The sequence below is a fragment of the Octopus sinensis genome, linkage group LG6 (genome assembly GCF_006345805.1).
Source record: "Octopus sinensis linkage group LG6, ASM634580v1, whole genome shotgun sequence".
NCBI classification, from domain to species: domain Eukaryota; kingdom Metazoa; phylum Mollusca; class Cephalopoda; order Octopoda; family Octopodidae; genus Octopus; species Octopus sinensis.
In genome coordinates, this window is record NC_043002.1 from 118,874,574 (window position 1) to 118,895,896 (window position 21,323).

Below are 21,323 nucleotides of genomic sequence, written 5' to 3' on the forward strand. Positions count from 1 at the left end.
AGCTTTGGACCTACTAATTTTGATAACAATAATCAGTCATTAAGATTATCCCTTATAACAATAACTGGCTCCCAAATTTCCAGTAAATCCTTTTCTTCACACATTCTGCCATCTTAATAAAGAACATTGGAAAATGGAAAAAAATAAAATGGCTATGACTGGGATGCTGTTGATTATAGTTCTGCTTGATCAAAAGTTACCTAAGACAGGCTTCTTTTTTGACTTGCAGTGCCAAAGATGAGATTAGTCAAGTTCTGTGGGTCAATACAAAATATGGAGTTAATAAGTTGCTTATATTATAATAAACTAAATAAATAATTGTACATCACATCTTGATAGATATTTGTATTGTTTTGTGACAGCTCCTCTGATTTTTGGATGTCATTCAAATGGTTGGTCCTTGTTGGGTGAAATAAAACTATGAGTAGGTCAGGGAATTAGTGTTCAATTAACCAATTTTTATCCTATTACTGATGAAGGTGCACAGCCTGGAGGTCAGGGTGTTACAATCACGATCTTGCGATCATAGTTTCAATTCCTGGACCTAGTGGTGCGTTGTGTTCTTGAGCATGATGCTCTACAATCAATTCAACACCTGACATGTGGCACGCCATGCATCCGTTCAGGTAATGTTGAATTGATGGAGGGAGTGAGCTAATGTACGGCACAAATATTTCATCACTATAAACAAATTATTTGTGCAAGTTGTTTAGCAAGAAATTGCTGAACCATTTTTCTCAGACTACAAGAGAATGCCATCATCATCATCATCATCATCATCACCATCCTATTATTGGCTCTATTCATAATCAAAACTCTTGCCTCTCAACAATCCAGGTTTTCTAACTGTAAAAATATCACAATTGGAATAGTTTTACAGCAACTTCAAATGAATAAGCACTTCAGTGCTGAGTTGAGATCTCCCCATGGGTTTGGGCCATGATAGAAGCACTTACATCATGGTCACATTCATATTTATTGCTTTTATTGATACATAGCAATAATTGTATTGATAACATACAATGGGTATATGGTTAAAAGATATCTATATATATAAAACTCTAGTTGTGTGAGTGTCTGTCCCCTTCGATTTAGATTCCTAACTCCTCCCACATTTTGCAGTGCAGTTTAACCAAATTTGGCTATCTTATAGTCGTGATTAATATCGAGCCCGTCTGGATATTAGCACGCGTCTACGATGAGTCTACGATTTTAAAAATAATTTAACATAATTTTTTATTCCATTTTAATGCATAATTTTTCGTGTGTCGATGGCGGCAGAGTTGCCGTCCACGCTCACAGCTGCACCTGTTTGCTTCTCCCCCTTCTTCCCTCCCTCGTGAAGCTGTGGGGAAGGGAGTGTAAAGAAATCAACGTCGTAATGCGTTGTGAAGGAGACCAGCGTTCTTTTAGAACAACGACTTCATGGCTTGAAGACACCAAAACAAAAATGGCTAAGAAAGCCCGAATTTATAAGGGAAGTAACTCTCTAAAAATGGTTATATAGTTATTTCCCTTACAAATCCGAGCAACGCCGGGCGATACTGCTAGTCTATATATATAAAACTGTAGTTGTGTGAGTGTCTGTCCCCTTTGATTTAGATTCCTAACTCCTCCCACATTTTGCGGTGCAGTTTAACCAAATTCGGGTATCTTATAGTCGTAATTCATATCAAGCCTGTCTGGCTATTAGCGCGCGTCTACGATGAGTCTACGATTTTAAAAATAATTTAACATCATTTTTTATTCCATTTTAATGCATAATTTTTCGTGTGTCGATGGCGGCGGAGTTGGCGTCCACGCTCAAACACCTGCACCTGTGTTTGCTTCTGCCCCTTCTTCCCTCCCTCGTGAAGCTGTGGGGAAGGGAGTGTAAGGAAATCAAAGTCGTAATGTGTTGTCAAGGAGACCAGCGTTCTTTTAGAACAACGACTTCATGGCTTGAAGACACCAAAACAGAAATGGCTAAGAAAGCCCGAATTGGCATCTATAAGGGAAGTAACTCTCTAAAAATGCTTACATAGTTATTTCCCTTACAAGCCCGAGCAACGCCGGGCGATACTGCTAGTAATTAATAAGATCAAAGATCTATCATGTAAGATCAATAATCTAAGAAAGACCATCACCATTTCCTAATACCAACTTAACAGCAAAGTTGAAAAATAAACACTCAAGAATATTTTAAAACATGAATAAAAAGTTTTTTTTTTGACATAGGATTTCCTTCTTTTGCAATAAAACCTAAAAAAAGTTGTAGATTCTGAATGCTTAATAAATTTCTTCACTATTGTTGAAATTTATACAGTTTTCTTCTTCAGTTCTAAGATCTTTCTTGTGCACTCTTCACCAGGGAAAGAGGAATGTTTATTTATTAAAATGTCATTCTATATTGTTGTTGCTTTAAATTTTTCAGAACAGATCAGACACAATAGTAAGCCAACTGAGACTTTAATAAAAGCATACATCACTATTTAAGCTCTGTTGTAGGTTCTCTTTTTATTGTCAATTTTTCATTTTCTAGTATAATTGCTTTATAGTATCACAATAAATTCATCATTATAAAATTCTTACAAAAAATTTTTTTCCAAAAAGATATTTTACTGAATAATGTCTGTAGACAACAGAAAAATTACAAATGAAGCTAACCATAAGCTTCATCAGTGTCATGATTCTGATAGGGGCCCCTATTGCTGGTGGGAGTAAAGGAAGGAGAAAAGTACCTTCAAATCTAGGTCTTAATCCAAATACGTACAACAGAGTGGATTCTCCTGAAGGCATCCAAAGTACCAGGTAGTTGTGTTAAACTGGGTAATGAATTAAGTCTACCACAAAAGTGGGTATGGTGAGATTTGAACTCACAATGCAAAGAACTGGAACAAATACTGCAAGAAATGACAATTTTTAGTTTCACCAATCCTCTACTATGGATTGGTACTTTTTTATCATCACTGGAAGAATGAAGGCCAAGTTAATATTTTTTTTAAATCATCAAAGCATCCACAATCCATTCAAAATTGGTTAAAGAGTAGCATGATCCAGAACAACAGGTTCCTCACCCTTGCTCTGTACAAAACACCAGTCTTTGCCTCTCAAATAACATTCCCAGATAGGTTGATATCTGTTCTTCTTAACTGTGTCAGCTGCAGTATATAGAATCATCATCATCATCATTGTTTAGTGTCTGCTTTCTATGCTAGCAGGGGTTGGACAACTTGATTGAGGATTGGCAAACCAGATGGCTGCACCAGGCTCCAGTCTTGATCTGGCAGAGTTTCTACAGCTGGATGCCCTTCCTAACGCCAACCACTCCGAGAGTGTAGAGGGTGCTTTTACGTGCCGCCGGCACGAGGGCCAGTGAGGCGGTACTGGAAACAGCCACACTCAAATGGTGTTTTTTACGTGCCACCTGCACAGGAGCCAGTCCAGCAGCACTGGCAACAACCTCACTCAAATGTTTTTACACATGCCACCAGTCATTGAATTTGATTTCAATTTCACTTGCCTCAACAGGTCTTCGCAAGCAGAGTTTAGTGTCCAATGAAGGAAAGTTCTGCTATTCAAATACACAATTAAACACTTGCAATAGATTTTAAAATAAAATGTATTCCAAATAGCTGTAAAGTAGAGAAGCTAGTTTTATAATTCAAAGAAAATTTATTTACTTTTCTTAGTGGCACAAGCACAATACCAAAAGACTAACAACTTCACCATTGTCAGTGAAGTGCCAAAACTTGACAGGGGACTTGACACAACAAGAATTTCCATTCAAAATGCTTGCCATTAACACATGATGTAGCTCTGTGAAGTTGTCATGGTGTTTGCCTTTTGTTGAAGCCAAATTTAAGAGATTTTTTTTTAGTAGTTAATTAACCAATGTTTCATGAATAAATTATATCTGGGTGGAAATGTCATAAATTTCTCCAGTTGGAATGTTTCCTTTGTGTAAACCTAATTTGTTGTGAATGCTAAGAAATATAATGATATCTATTCAAACACAATTCACTTCACTGCTGTAAATCATAACAATAACCAATGCAGCTTATTAATGTTATTTTTTTTTTAAAGCCAATTATTTCATTTTAAATTCAAAAAATATTCCATCCTCTTTGCTTTACAAATCTCTCTTACATAAGTCTTTTCACATTCGCTCTGTCTCTCTCTCGCTCTCTCCCTCCCACACATTTTCTAGTACTCTCTCCTTCCTTTAGTACTCTCTCTCCATTTTATCTCACTGTTTTGTTTCGCCTTTCCTCTTCCTTCAACTCTCCCTCACAGTTTCACATGTCACACAAAAGCCTTAATGCATTCTTAGTATTAACGCTGTCATTGGTAATATTAATATAACTGAGTGGAGTTAGTTTTACAAATTTAGACATCCATGGACCATTGATGCACACATATATATATATATACTCTATACTCTTTACTCTTTTACTTGTTTCAGTCATTTGACTGCGGCCATGCTGGGGCACCGCCTTTAGTCGAGCAAATCGACCCTGGGACTTATTCTTTGTAAGCCCAGTACTTATTCTATCGGTCTCTTTTGCCGAACCGCTAAGTGACGGGGACGTAAACACACCAGCATCGGTTGTCAAGCAATGCTAGGGGGACAAACACAAACACACACACATACACATATATACATATATACGACAGGCTTCTTTCAGTTTCTGTCTACCAAATCCACTCACAAGGCATTGGTCGGTCCGGGGCTATAGCAGAAGACACTTGCCCAAGATGCCACGCAGTGGGACTGAACCCGGAACCATGTGGTTGGTTAGCAAGCTACTTACCACACAGCCACTCCTGTGCCTATATATATATATATATATATAGTTAGTCCAAACATGAAAACACAAAAGAGAAAACACAACAACGTGAGGACGGGGAACAAGTATAGTATTATTGGACACTCAGGAAAGAAGGAGGGCTTAACGTTTCAAGCGGAGCTCTTCGTCAGAAACATAGGAAAAGGAAAGATCCAAAGAAGGGAAGACAGAGGAAAAAAAATAATAAATCGCCAACGGTACACACACGGTCACATTTTGAATGAGAAAGCAGAAACTGTGAGGAAATCATTCCTGTTCTTGAGTGGTAGACTATAATCTGTTGACTAGTTTATCACCACTGGGCCTTTGTGCTTAGGTGTCTTTTACTGAAATTTACCTTCTTGAATTTCCCAAATTGCGAATAACTTCTATCCTCATTTCTCCAATCTTTGGTTGCTACCCTTCCCATGCTAAGTAAACCATTACTACATATGCATCTCTCTCTCTCTCTCTCTCTCAAATGAACTTTTGTGAGTTACTTCAATTAACTGTAAACACCCTGGTTAGTATCAGATGAGACAAATCATATCAATGTTTGAAATAGTTAGTTAGTTAATTAGTTAATTTTTGGGCTCAAAAAGCAAAAAGCAAGGCCATGTAGGGGGAGATGGAGTTATGTACAGGGTGGTGTTCATGTAAAGAGTTCAGGCCACTTGAGGTCAAGGGAGACTTTGAACCGAGCGGTCGTCGGCATCTTCACCATCTCGTCTGGCAGCTTACTCTTGAATTACTCAAGATAACAACTTACTAGCTAAACTTATTCAACATTCATGGCAAGCAGATGAAGCGAGTAAATTCCATATTTTACTTAATGTTGTAGCTGCTCAAGCGGAAACTGTTGTTGCTTCAAAATGTCCTTTTGGGGCCAAGGAAGATCCACCAAGCAGCCCAAAAGTGAGGGAAAATCTCCAACAAAATACAAAAGCTGCAACATCTCAAGGTTTGTTTATTGCTCTTTTTTTTCTTTTAATATTGATTCCTTTCATCATCATCATCATCATCATCATCATCATTTAGCGTCCGCTTTCCATGCTAGCATGGGTTGGACGGTTCGACTGGGGTCTGGGAAGCCAGAAGGCTGCATCAGGCCCAGTCTGATCTGGCAGTGTTTCTACAGCTGGATGCCCTTCCTAACACCAACCACTCAATGAGTGTAGTGGGTGCTTTTTACGTGCCACCCGCACAGGTGCCAGACGGAGCTGGCAAATGGCCACGAACGGATGGTGCTTTTACGTGCCACCAGCACGGAGGCCAGTCGGGGCGGTGCTGGCAACGGCTACAATCGGATGGTTCGCTTAACCACAGCTGCAATTTCCATTGATGTTGATCGACTTCGATTTTGGTTTTGCTTTCTGATATCTGATTTGATTTGGTTTGATTTTGATTTTGATTTTCCCCAAATATAAATATGCATGACTACTGTTAAAAGAATGCATCACAATGCAATAAATTCAAATATTACTGTTCCTTTCCTTGGAGAACACATCTCACTTTTTTGTGTAGAATTTCTATCAATCCCTTTTGTAATGGTTTGTATGAAGAGTGTTTGAATGCTTCCTTCAAATTCTCATCCAAACAGTTATTATTCCAAAGCGCATTTGGGCATAATTTTCACATACATATAGACACAGGCATGGCTGTGTGGTAAGAAGTTTGCTTCTCAGCCATGTGGTTACAGGTTCAGTCCCACTGTTTGGCACCTTAGGCAAGTATTTTCTACTGTAGCCTTGGGCTGACCAAAGCATTGTGAGTGGATTTGGTAGATGGAAACTGAAAGAAGCCCGTCATATATATATCCATGTGTGTGTGTGCGTCTTTGTGTCTGTCTTCGTCTCCCACTACTGCTTGAAAACTGATGTTAGTATTATTACATCTCCATAACTTAGCAGTTTGACAAAAGAGACTGAAAGAATAAGTACCAACATTTTAAAAAGGTACTGGGGTTAATTCATGGCCACAGTCTAATGACTGAAACAAATGAAAGATAAAAATACTTTTTCAAAACTTAGGCAACATAAAATCTGAAAGTTAAATAGGCGCAGGAGTGGCTGTGTGGTAAGTAGCTTGTTTACCAACCACATGGTTCCTTGGGCAAGTGCCTTCTACTATAGCCTCGGGCCAACCAAAGCCTTGTGAGTGGATTTGGTAGACGGAAACTGAAAGAAGCCCGTCGTATATATCTATATATATATATGTATGTGTGTGTCTGTGTTTGTCCCCCTAGCATTGCTTGGCAACCGATGCTGGTGTGTTTATGTCCCCGTCACTTAGCAGTTCGGCAAAAGAGACCGATAGAATAAGTACTGGGCTTACAAAAGAATAAGTCTCAGGGTCGAGTTGCTCGACTAAAGGCGGTGCTCCAGCATGGCCGCAGTCAAAAGACTGAAACAAGTAAAAGAGTAAAAAGAGAGTATGATATATAATAGCTTGCTTAGTCTTGATTTTTAAGAATTTTGAGTTAAAAATTTAATGAAGTAATATAATTCCATTCTTACTTCATGGTTGATTGATTAGTGATATAAGAAATTATTCCATATCAGAGAGCCTGTGTAGGCTATGGGTAGAACTCCAGCAAATAAACCATATTAAATCTATAGAGATAGAAAAATGAATGCAAAACAATAAGACAATTATTAGAGATATAACTTTCCCTGAGTCCTTATTAAGAAAACCTCCTTTGGTCATGAACAACTATGGGATTGCACCTAGAAAGTTCCCCTCTGCTGTACAAGTCCAAGCAAGGCTGTTTATGGAAGACCAACTGTCTCCCATGCATTCCAGCCTTCCCTCTCCATGCCACTGATGTTATCCAAGGGAAAAGCAAAGGGGCCGATACAGCTTGGCACCACAACTCATTTCAACAGCTGAGTGAACTTGAGCAATGTGAAATAAAGCGACTTGCTCAAGAACACAACACAGAGCCCAGTCCAGGAATCAAACTCACTACCTCGTAATTGTGAGTCAAATGCTCAAACCACTGAGCCATGCATCTTCAGTCCTTGTTACATTCAAAATATACATGGTAATTTAGGTAAGAGACATGCTTGTTAAATTTGAAATTTACTAATGTTAAATGTATTTTTATTTGTGAAATTTGTTCTTGAATGTAGTTTTATGATGGTAACTGGTACATTAATGAGGGATTCACTACATGGTCATTCAATCTCCTAAAGATAGTCGCCAAAATTTCCTTAAACTGCACTTTACTATTTTTCTTAAAAGTAAAAGGAAGGACCATATTGGATAAAGCAGTCTTCTATATATTGTCTGAAAATCTGGGATTATCATGGCCAGAATACTTTGATGGTAGATTTGCTTCATCAGCTGACAAAAGTCCAAACAAAAAAACAACAGAAATTTCATTCTTCAACTGCTTATCCATGTTGTAACATTGAAAATAGAATAATAGGTCATCCAATTACCATTCTCCTGTATTAATTACTTTGTTAAGCCAGCTTTAAGTCAGTGACTTTTGTTTTATCGTACACAAGTGTGATAAACAGAATCATTATGAGCTTATGAGGGGTCTTCAATGTGGCCACTCAATCTACAAGAAATAGCAATCAAATCTTCCTCATATTCTGTCTTACAAACAGAAAGGATTATTGTGATAATGAAACAAGGGGTTTAGTCCTTACTGCCAAAATTACTTTCCCTTGCATTTTCTCTCTTTTTCAGTATTGAATTAAAAGAGAAAGTCTGTTGTTACCAACAAAGTTAGAACTTTAGTTACTTGATCCGTCGTTAAGCCAGGATTTTAATTTCATTTGAAACGCAATTTGCTATCATTTATATGGAGAATTGCAAACATGGCATATAAAGATGACTTATTTTAATAGAAATTTTAGGAGTACATTTCCATAAATGTTTTTCTTGTGCACCAACACTCCCACACACACACACATACCTGCACATAAATGCACGCGGATACACATGGGCAAAGTCCCATTTTGGAAGTATTATTCTTCTACTTGTTTCAGTCATTTGACTGCAGCCATGCTGGAGCCCCACCTTTAGTTGAACAAATCAACCCCAGGACTTTTTTCTTTGTAAGCCCAGTACTTATTCTATCAGTCCCTTTTACCAAACTGCTAAGTTACGGAGACATAAACATACCAACATCAGTTGTTTAGCAATGGTGGGGGGACAAACATACAAATACATGTGTGTGTGTGATATATAACAGGCTTCTTTCAGTTTCCTTCTACCAAATCCACTCACAAGGCTTTGGTTGGCCTGAAGCTATAGTGGAAGACACTTGCCCAATGTGCCACACAGTGGAACTGAACCTGTAACCATGTGGTTGGGAACCAAGCTTCTTAGCACACAGCCACTCCTGCACCTATTAAATTTTTTTTTTTTTCGTCTTGAATTTATATCTAAGCAAGAATATACTGCAGAAAAATGTTATACTTGGTGTTGGTTAATATTTATGTATATTCAGAATGGATTTCTTGGTTGTTGATCTTCACTCTTTAAATATTTGTTTCAATTTTGGCGGAGGGTGTAAGTTGATTACATCAACCCCAGTGTTCAACTGGTACTTATTTTATCGACCCTGAAAGGATGAAAGGCAAAGTCAACTTTGGCAGAATTTGAACTGGGAACGTAAAGACTGACAAAATGTCTCTAAGCATTTTGTGTTGCATGCTAATGATTCTGCCAGCTTGGCACCTTCTTTATTCTTTAAATTTTAATTCACATCATCATTTCACATGAAAGAAAATTATTTTTATAAAACTTCTTTTTCTCTTTAAATAATTCTGTATTTACTTTTCTATGGTAGATCTGCAGATTTTAAAATATAGAGGAATTTTTGTAGCATAAGTTGTTTATTGTAGTAAAAGTATAAAGTTGTGTGTTTGTTTATCATGAGAATAAAATATAGCTAATATTTCTTGAGAGAAGGAAGGAATCTGCCTAAAATGTTAAATATTTTCTCTCTTTACAGCAATGTAACCTACTTTCCTTATTTACTTTTATTATATTGACTCTTGCCAAAGCAGACTATTTTTTATACAGTTACGTACTTTTCCAAACAAGAAACTGCTGTTTCAACATACACTACCACCTTTCTTTTAAGAGCTTGGAGACTGCAGAGTATTGGGCCACCTCTTTAGACACAGTAATCACTGTTGCAGGTTTTCAGTATGTGAAACATGAATTATTGATTAAGAGAGAAGAAAAAAGATATTTAACCTTTTCAATAACAAACCACTTTGGGCAACCTCTTCTATAATACAAAACTCCTTTTTTTCAAGTGTTTCTGTTTAATTTAAAACCTTTCATAAAATTGTAACTTTATGCAGTACAAAACTGTCCTTTTTTAAGTGTTTCTGTTTAAATTAGAACATTTCATAAAATTATAATTTTATGCAAGAATCCTATGTTATGTTCTGGTCACTAACTTAATAACGTCAAGTTTATTTTACTAAATTACTGCAGTTTTTTTAATTTTCAAAATTAACTGAAGCACATAGACTGTATTTCATTGGGTCACTAAAGGTTGAATTTATAGAAGAAACATAACTCTTTACTCTTTTACTTGTTTCAGTCATTTGACTGCAGCCATGCTGGAGCACCGCCTTTAGTCGAGCAAATCGACCCTGGGACTTATTCTTTGTAAGCCCAGTACTTATTCTATTGGTCTCTTTTGCCGAACCGCTAAGTGACGGGGACGTAAACACACCAGCATCGGTTGTCAAGCAATGCTGGGGGGACAAACACAGACACACAAACACACACACATACATATATATACATATATACGACAGGCTTCTTTCAGTTTCCGTCTACCAGATCCACTCACAAGACATTGGTCGGCCCGGGGCTATAGCAGAAGACACTTGCCCAAGATGCCACGCAGTGGGACTGAACCCGGAACCATGTGGTTGGTTAGCAAGCTACTTACCACACAGCCACTCCTGCGCCTATCTGTCACTTTTTAAAGATGTTTTCAGTTGTTTTAAACTGTTGTATTATTTGGTTTCATCAATATTTGATGGCATTTTGTTTTTGGTTAACAAGCTTTAATTAACCATGATGTGACCTATTATGTTTTGGTAAGCTTCCCATATAAAATTTATAGCCTTCCCTATCACATGATTCTAGGTTCAGTCCCACTGCATGGCACCTTGGGCACGTGTCTTCTACTATAGCCCCAGGCCAAACAAGGTCTTGTGAGTGGATTTGTTAGACAGAAACTGAAAGAAGCTAATCGTGTGTGTGTGTGTGTTACCACTGTTTGACAACTGGTGATGGTGTGTTTACGTCCTCTGTAATCTAGCAGTTCAGCAAAAGAGTCACATTACTTTATGGTGAAGTGGATTTAGACAGTCACTATGTAGAACTTGATAAAACAAATACCAGTCTGAAATATTGGCAGCTCTTTAATAACAACACAGTGAACGAAAATATATATATATATATATTTACAGAGACGTGCTTGCATAGCAAGTGACCTGATCCGAGATCGTGTCCTGTTCACTGACAAAATTCCGTGCTGCACATTATTTTGTTGGTCAATAGGTCACAGTCTCAAAGCGATGAAAATATTTTGGCAAATTAAATTTAAATGTTGAAGTGAATCTAACACTTTTTGTGTGTTTCTTGAATGGCTTATAAACACCTTCCACGCAGCAATTGTATTATATATATATATATATATATATATGTAGGTGCGGGCATGGCTGTGTGGTTAGGGAGCTTGCTTCCTAGCTACATGGTTTCGGGTTCAGTCCCACTGTGTGGCACTTTGGGTAGGTGTCTTCCACTATAGCCCCGAGCCGACCGGAGCTTTGTGATTGAATTCGGTAGGTGGAAGTTACTGCCGTGTGTGTATGTGTGCGTATAGCTGCTCAGTGCCTCTCCAAAAGAGAGAGAGAGGGAAAGAGTTGTGGTCATTTAATGTCCATATTTTTTTTCCTGCTAGTAGGGGTTAAACAGGTTATTTGAGGCAGGATTTTACAGCAAGATTATTTTCCTATCTCCAACACTTGTCTATTTCTCAAGTAAAGGATTTTTTTATTCCAACATGCACACACCACACACGCACAAACACACACACACACACACACACACAAACACACACACACACACACGCACAAACACACACACACACACACACACACACGCACAAACACACACACACACACACACACACACACACACACACACACACACACACGCACAAACACACACACACACACACAAGCCTATATTTGTTAAGGTTTATGTGTGTAAAATACAATATCCTCTATTTATCGTTGCATGGAAATACATGGAGTCTGTTGTTTAAGGGAATATATTCACAGCACACATACACACCATTAAATTCACACTTACACACAAGTCTCTGAATGGACACAAATGATCCTTAGTAGTTATGAAAAATACATCTCTTTTACCTTCCTTGGTTATTAGGAAGGAGGAAGCACTCCGTCGGTTATGACGACAAGGGTTCCGGTTGATCCGATCAACGGAACAGCCTGCTCGTGAAATTAACGTGTAAGTGGCTGAGCACTCCACAGACATGTGTACCCTTACCGTAGTTCTTGGGGATATTCAGCGTGACACAGAGAGTGACAAGGCCGGCCCCTTGAAATACAGGTACAACAGAAACAGGAAGTAAGAGTGAGAGAAAGTTGTGGTGAAAGAGTACAGCAGGGATCACCACCATCCCTACCGGAGCCTCGTGGAGCTTTAGGTGTTTTCGCTCAATAAACACTCACAACGCCCGGTCTGGGAATCGAAACCGCGATCCTACGACAGCGAATCCGCTGCCCTAACCACTGGGCCATTGCGCCTCCACTCCTTGGTTATTACTAGTATCTGTGCAATAACCTCTATGAAAACCTTGTGTAAATGACTACCACTTCCACCACCAGTGCCATCACCCCCACACAAACACATACACATAAATTCTGACAATTTTATTGTAAATTCGTTTGATATAATGAATTTTTTTCCTTTCATTATTGTTGATTTGTTGACTTTGCTTTTGCTTTTCAGTTTCTTCTGAGAACAATGCTATTGCAGAGCCACCTAAAGCTGGAACCTTGCAGCATTCAAATGCTGCGGTCCTTAGGAAGGATGCACTTTCTAACTCTGGATTGATTAACAAGACCGTGTTAAGCCCTCCAATGTTATCTGCTGCACCTCTTCAGCCAGTGAGTAAGTTCTGTCTTAGTACAGTAGCTGGAGTGAAAATCCAAGAAAGGGATCAACCTAATGGCAATGATGGGTCATCACTTGGTAAGAATCAGACATTTTCATTAAAAAATTTTGTATTGGAACTCTAGAACTACAAGCATTTGGATACCTTATTACTATTTGTCTGTTTCTTTGATTGATAACACCAACACATTGTAATGTGTCCATAGCTGAGAGGTTTCACTGTCAATGATTCAATTTGTTTACTCATAGATAGGTACCAAAGACTAACACAGCTCGCTCGCTCTCTCTCTCTCTCTCTCTCTCTCTCTCTCTCTCTCTCTCTCTCTCTCTCTCTCTCTCTCACCTTGTAATGTGTTCCTATCTGATAGGTTTGACTGTCAATGACTCAGTTTGTTTAGTCATAGAGAGGTACCAAAGAGAGTACTGCAGCGAGGTCTCTCTCGTAAGCAATTGAAGCATTGTAATTTTGACAACTGTTTAATTCTGTGGATATAACATAAAGAGGAGCATCTCCTGGAAACAGATAGCAATACACTGATAGTATATAGTTCTGTTGTTTTAATTCTCTCTCACTTTACTGAATTTTAAATTTCATTCTTAATGGGTTAATAAAACATATATCTGTGTTACTGAATATCAGCAGTTGGGTAAAAACTGATGGAATGATTTGATCTGGCAGTCAGGTACATTGCAGCTTTTCTCCCAAATATTATTAAGAACAAGTCAGTCATCATCATCATTGTTCGACCGTGGTCGAGACAATGGAATTCACCATGCTACGCCAGACTTCACGGTCCATCATGGCATTACGGAGGTCCTGTTGCTGGATGCCTGTATCCCTGGAGATTACATCAGGGTAGGAGAGTGTGCGCCCTCTGGTATTGCAAGTTGATGGCTTCCAGAGGAGAAGAGTAGAAATTACCTCTTTTTCAGCTCTACAACAATGTCCAGCAAACTGGACTCTCCTACCTTTCACAAGAGATGACACAGGTGGTAATTTCCCATATATTTGCATTTTGGTTGGATGGCGCTTCCACAAGAGATTTTGAGCTCTCATAAGGAGGCGAGTGTAGGTTCCATCCAACCGCCTCTCAAGCTTCTTTGATAACATCCAGGTTTCTGAGCCATATAGTAGAATTGGTTCGACTGTGGCTTTGAAGATTTCAAGTTTGAAGTCTCTACTTAGATTTGATGACCAGATCTTATGCATGTCATTACAGGCTGACCAGGCCATACCCTTTCTAGTTAGAAAGTCTTTTCCAGATGATGATATGTATGACCTCAGTCAAACCGTCCAACCCATGCCAGCATGGAAAACGGACGTTAAACGATGATGATGATGATGATGATGAAATCTTTATTTGTTACTTTCAGGAAAATCTCAATTCTTTGATTATGAGAGGTTTTTTGAGCAGCAAATTGAAAAGAAGAAACAAAACCACTCCTATCGAGTTTTTAAAAAGGTCTTAAGAAAAGGAGAAGATTTTCCGTTTGCTGAAGAACATCATGATCTGAAGCAGAAGAAGGATATCACAGTATGGTGTAGTAATGATTATGTTGGAATGAGTTGGCACCCTGTTGTAAAGAAAGCAGTTCGGTCAGTATTAACTTTCTCAATGTTGGTTAAATTAATTTTCTTTCTTTTTTTTTTTTGTCCTTTTTAATTTTTAGTCAGCTCAGTAGTCTACATCAATATATTAACATTGACATTACACTAAAAAGAAACAAAAACATTAAATTACTAACAGTGTCACACATTGAAGTTGCTTTAAAAATATCAATTATTCTATCTTAGAATTGAGTGGAACAGTGGTGGGGGTACACGTGCACTGCAGTGGCAGCTGGCTGGCTTGGTAAAAAGGTTAGGTTAAAACGTTATCCTGTTAGTGGTGTTGTGCCTTATTTTTGGCCAAGGCACCTAACTTTCAAATGACTTTATCCATGTCACTATCAGTCAGTGCCATAAGCAACTACATGAAGAAAAAGTCTGGAACTTAACACATAGGCGCAGGAGTGGTTGTGTGGTAAGTAGCTTGCTTACCAACCACATGGTTCTGGGTTCAGTTCCACTGTGTGGCATGTTGGGCAAGTGTCTTCTACTATAGCCTCGGGCCGACCAAAGCCTTGTGAGTGGATTTGGTAGACGGAAACTGAAAGAAGCCCATCGTATATATGTATATATATATATATATATATATGTGTGATTGTGTGTCTGTGTTTGTCCCCCTAGCATTGCTTGACAACCGATGCTGGTGTGTTTACGTCGCCATCACTTAGTGGTTCGGCAAAAGAGACCGATAGAATAAGTACTGGGCTTACAAAGAATAAGTCCCGGGGTCGATTTGCTCGACTAAAGGCGGTGCTCCAGCATGGCCGCAGTCAAATGACTGAAACAAGTAAAAGAGTAAAGAGTATATGCATATTAATGTGTGTATGGGATTCTTAGAAGCTAACTACCACTGACAGGTTTTTCAAAGTATTTATACCATTTTATTTACGTCTGGATCAGGTTGATCTAGAAATATAGAAGAAACTTTTTTTTATGCTAATAAAATGTGGTTTGCTTGAAGCATTGTATATATGTGACACTGAAAGAGTTGGAAGGCAAAATGCACTGTTATTGTTGTTATTTTATGTGTCCAGTATTTCGGGACCTAAAAGTCCCTTCATTGGGGTTTAAGGTTTATGTTATTTTTTTTCACCAAGATTCTCTTTTTGACCCCTAGCCATTTCTTCATGAAAATTTGACATGTACCTGTGCCTTTGCTTGATGGACTAAATTTTGTAGATTATTATATCTTGACCAAAGACATATATTATTTGTGGTTGAGTTTTAAACCTGTGATCAGCTTCTCCACTCAGTCCTTACCAATTTATCTTATTAAGGTATATGAACAAATTGTTTATGAAATGCAATAAATATATTTTTTTTTATAGTTAATCTAATTCAATTACTTGATTGTACCCATGACTACTTCAGCAAGCTGTTATTCAATATCATAAACATATTGGGAGTTTAACCCAGCAATATACTGTAGAGTAATAAAGCACCTGTTTACAGATAAGAGCTATACCTTTTGGACTAAGCTAGCAAGAATTATGTGTCTTTGTTCAGAGACACATCACAACACAACTCAACAAAGAGAAATCTTTATATATAAAATTCAAGTTGTGTGTCTGTCTCCTACGATTTAGATTCCTAACTACTCCCACATTTTGCAGTGCAATTTAACCAAAACCGGATATCTTATAGTCGTGATTCATATCGAGCCCTTCTGTGGCTGTGTGGTAAGTAGCTTGTTTACCAACCACATGGTTCCGGGTTCAGTCCCACTGCGTGGCACCTTGGGCAAGTGTCTTCTACTATAGCCTCGGGCCGACCAATGCCTTGTAAGTGGATTTGGTAGATGGAAACTGAAAGAAGCCCGTCGTATATATGTATATATATATATGCATTTGTGTGATTGTGTTTGTCCCCCTAGAATAAGTCCCGGGGTCGAGTTGCTCGATTAAAGGCAGTGCTCCAGCATGGCCACTGTCAAATGACTGAAACAAGTAAAAGAGAGTAATATATAACGTTACTACTTACTATTGTCAAAGGTGCTCTATGATTTCATTTTGTATTTAATTTTGTATCTTTCAGAGAAGCTTTGGAAAAACATGGTGCTGGGGCAGGTGGTACTCGTAATATCTCTGGTAATTCTCCATTGCATGAGTTACTAGAGAAAGAGATTGCTTCTCTCCACAATAAAGAAGCTGCCTTACTGTTTACATCCTGTTATGTAGCAAATGACTCAACACTTTGTACCTTAGGCAAGCATTTACCAGGTAAATTTGTGACTCCTATTTTTTCATACTTTACTGTACTTTCTTGTATATTAACCCTTTCATTACTGTATTTATTTTGAGATTCTCTGATTTTCTCTCAAATATTTTAAATATAACAAAGAATTTAGTAAAATAACTTAGTTATCATTAAGTTAGTGTTAGGAACATTAATTGTGACTAAGGTTTGGTAGAATATTTTAATTCAAAACTTATGAAAACAAGACATTTGTACTACAGAGCTAGGGCTGGTTTCAGCCGGGTTAGTAACGAAAGGGTTAAATAAATGAGAGGTAGTCAATGTAGACTGAAAATTAAACCTTTTCTGAATATTCAGACTCAGTTTTCATAACCTTAAACAGATGAGATACATCTATCTATAGGGAGGGTACTGGTCTATCACAAGTAACTTTTCTTATGCAACACATTTAATTCAGTACTGTAAGCCAGCAAAATAGTAAACTCCATTGGACTATTGCCAACACTTGTGAATTATACCATCCTGTGATATTCATTTAGGACTCTGTTGATTTAGATGTGATCTTAACATATTTGCCATGGACACAACGCAGTACTGGTGACACAATCTCAAAGTGTTATGCCATTGGTTAGTTTTCTAGTTTCCTTATTGACTTGGCTAACTTTTTATAGAAACTCAAATGAATAAAACACAATATCCAAAGATATGGTATTTGAGGTTGTGTATACTTTCTAAACTAATGTTGAAATTGTAAAATTATCATCATCATGACCATCTTTACATCTTATCCTGTAAGCAAGTATCTAACAATCAAAATTATGTGTTCTGCAAAGAAATTGTTGTTCTTATTCAAATAGAGATAGATCTCACTATCTCTATATTCTGTCCAAACCCTGTGCTTTTTCCTCTCAAAACTTTTCCAAGAAGAATTTTTGAGACATTGATTATGTTTATTTGATGCCAAGAAATGAGTAAATATCTTTGTATCATAAAAAATTTCAAAAATGTAAGTGGCAGTTGTCATTAGAAATTACTTCAGTTACTGACAGAGGCAGGTGCAATATTTACATGTTATTTTAGTTATCAGTAGTTGTGATAATATATATCAGGTATGGTGAAGGTGCAAGCATGGCTGTATGCTAAGAAGGTTTCCTTCCTCATCACATAGTTCTGGGTTCAGTCCTACTGCATGGCACCTTAGGCAAGTGACGTCTACTATAGCTCCAGACCAACCAAATTCTTGTCGATGGATCTGGTAGACAGAAGCTGAAAGAAGCCTCTCATGTGTGTGTGCTTATATCTTCTTGTTTTGACATTGCATGATAGATATAAATGGTTATCTTTGTCATACAAGCTGTATCGTTCATTTTCATTATTCTGCTGCCTGTGGAAAAATATATTACTTTGCTTGGAATCAGGTGAGGGTTGGCAACTGGAAATGATATCTGGCCATAAAAAAATTCTGCCTTAATAAACACCATCTAACCCATGCAAACATGGAAGAGTAGATGTTAAGATGATGGTAATGTTCATATATATATATATATATATGTATACACACACACACACACACACACACACACACACACACACACACACAAACAACACAAAGTTACTTTTAGCTATTGGTAGTTGTAGGTGTGATGTTTGTGATTGATTTCAGGTATTGGAATGATAATAATGCAGGTGATATATGTGTGTGTGTGTGTGTGTGTATATATATAGTTGAAATTTACAGAAAAACAAAAGTCGAAGACAGGTGTATAAACAACAAGCAGGTGTATTAGTTTGATGCTCGGGAAGGTGAGAAAGTATTTTACGTTTCGAGCCTATGCTCTTCAACAGAAAGGAACACGAAGAAATAAACAGAGAAAGGATTAAAAATAACTTGTGAATTTAGTGGTCAATCAATATGAGTTAGATATCACCTATTAGGAGATTAAGTATTTAAAAGTTATTGATAGATGTGAGATATTTAAAGATTGTTTTAAATATTGAGAAGAAACATCAGAAGGTGAGGAATCTAATTGTTGGTCTGCATTAGCAAGACATATTCAGAGAATAACATATGGTAAAGAAATGATCAAAATTGCTATTAAGTCAGAAAGAGGAATCAATGTTTCATGCAAAGCTCATTATCAAGTTTGAAATGACAAAATTGTGGGAACCTAAGTGTAGTAGTTAAAAATTCAAGTCAATTATTGATAGATACATGCAAGTATAAGTTAGTTTAGCTATTAGTCAATGTAAGCATGCTACTTGTAATTTATTTTAGCCATAGGTATGATAATGCAGGTGGGATATTTACAAATTACCCCAGTTATTGACCCATGTGAATATGTATTTGTGGTATTTACAAATGAGTTAGCTACCAATAAATAATTGACTACTAACTATCATTATGTTAACAATATCAAATAGACTCTAAGATGTTGACTTCATGCTTCAATGAGAACATGCTGGTTTGTGTTTAGCTATTGATATTTGACTTTATTGGCTATTAAATGTCTTAACAATGTGGGCTGTGCTTCAAGTTAAGGTATAAAAATCTCTAATTTGTACACTCTCTTCCACAACAAAATAAAAAATAATAATAACTTGTAACAGGATCTAGATCCGGTATCACTGGAGGGGTGTCCGATCTGACCCCGTCACATTCAATTTTAGTTAAAATAACAGACAAGTCAGGCAATCTACGAACACAGCAAAAATGTTGTTTATTTCTCGTCGTAATGTAGAACTGGTGTACGCGTTCTCTGGAGGGAAACCGACAGCCGAATCTGTAGTACTGATTCTTGTTTGTTGGTCGAAATGATTCGTTGTGGTTTGCTGCTTGGTTGGTATGAAGTCCTCAGAGACTGCCAGTACACGTCCGTTCACGAGGGCTGCTAGGGCCAGAGAGGCTGAGTGAGTGGACCGCGTTTTAAGGGTCAGTTTCCCGCACATGCGCATGGGGAAGACTTCCAGTGGCCAACCGGAAGTAATCCCATTCTGCGCATGTGCGCTGAACCTTACACAGCAGCATCACTACAAACTCATGTCACTATATAATATTAATTGGTGAAAATCAATTACCTGGGCCCAGAAGCTTGCAATGACATTCAGAATTACAAAATTGTCTGACCTTTACTGGCATGAAAAAACAAAATAAATGGAGGAGTTTTGCTGAAACTTGAGAGTGTTATGTTTCTTATTTGCTTAATACGATTGAACCTAGAGCTGAACAACTATTTTAAGAACTTCTGTGAATTCTGAAGACACTATATGAGGAAGTTATAAGTGTTATTTCTAGCACAACGTAGAGGCTCCTTTGTTGGCATGCAATGTGTGTTACAATAATAGTAATGTTGGTATACCTTTTATGCAATAATAAGATTTTAGAATTCCTTCTGATGTCTTGCAAACAACTTGCACATGCAAGTGCTACCAGTTAAAAGCTCCGTATACCGGAAGCTAGCAAGTGTATGGGGTCATCAGGAGAGAATGCGCGCCATTTCGGGGCCTACCTCTCGACGGCATCAATGCACACCGGCCCCCCCCTCACTGATATGAGGCCCCGCTTGCTAGATCAGCTGGTTATGAAGTTAAACTCAATATACTTCTAGCCATCGCTTATCGTCTCTTTTTAACCAAATCCAGTGGCTAAGCCTTCTCCACTGTAGATTGGATATCAGTCATGGTGGTATTGACTTTACGATGAGTTAAGCCTATCGATAACAACAGTCGTCTCACGCTGTGTCTAACAAACCCTCTACATCCGACTTCGATAGGAAAATATTCCGCTTTCCAGCCTGCGTCTTCACTTATTAGGCAAGCTTACACAAAAACTGTTCAGATCAATGCAGATTTCATTCAACTTGGAGAAAGCATGGTGAAAAGGGAATTCCAAAAGTTTCCAGAAAAGATGAACCATAACAGTTTATGTAAAGCCTGGTGTTATGAGTACAGAAGTAGTGACAAGGAAGCGATGAGGAAAAAGAGGGTTTGTAAGTGGTATGCAGTTAGTTAGTTACAAGGGGTGTATCTCATTATAGAATTGGTAGAATAAGCAATGAAAGGAGACATTTGTAAGACCAAGGAGTGTATGTTGGTGAGTGGGTCTTCGCTAATAAGTGGAATTACCTTGTGGTCTTGAGTATTGTGGTCAGGAATAGTATGCCATTGTGTATCTTACTACGACTTTGCAGGAGGTCAGTAATTTATCACATTTGAAGTGTTTTTGACCTTGAAGAGGAAAGACAATAATTGAGACATGTGTCTGTACTTTACATTGTTTTCACTCAACATGTAGTAAATGTTTGCAACTGTGTAACTATTGCTCCTCCTGCTTTTGGTGGTGGCAAGGAAAGATTAGAAATTAAATGGCCTAGCATTTCTAGTGATTTGAACAGTTTTAGCTAAGTACGGTTGCTCATGTTACTTCACAAAATTACATTTGTTATTGTAGTTGTGCCACCTGGAAATATGTGTGTGTTTGTACATGTTCATATATATATATATACTGGAGTAAACAC

General features: G+C 37.8%; 1 protein-coding gene across 6 annotated transcripts in view; it reads left to right on the forward strand.

Annotated features, from left to right (window-relative positions):
* The window catches only part of LOC115212743 (5-aminolevulinate synthase, nonspecific, mitochondrial), a 127,930-nt gene that overhangs the window by 92,618 nt on the left and 13,989 nt on the right, over positions 1–21,323 (forward strand). For 5 of the 6 annotated variants that reach the window (XM_036504303.1, XM_036504305.1, XM_036504306.1 and 2 more), the window contains 4 exons: positions 5,650–5,769; positions 12,840–13,082; positions 14,379–14,601; positions 16,648–16,832. In XM_036504303.1, the coding sequence (XP_036360196.1) occupies positions 5,650–5,769; positions 12,840–13,082; positions 14,379–14,601; positions 16,648–16,832 (771 nt within the window). The remainder of the gene's footprint in view (positions 1–5,649; positions 5,770–12,839; positions 13,083–14,378; positions 14,602–16,647; positions 16,833–21,323) is intronic. The other variant, XM_029781401.2, reaches the window with a different exon arrangement.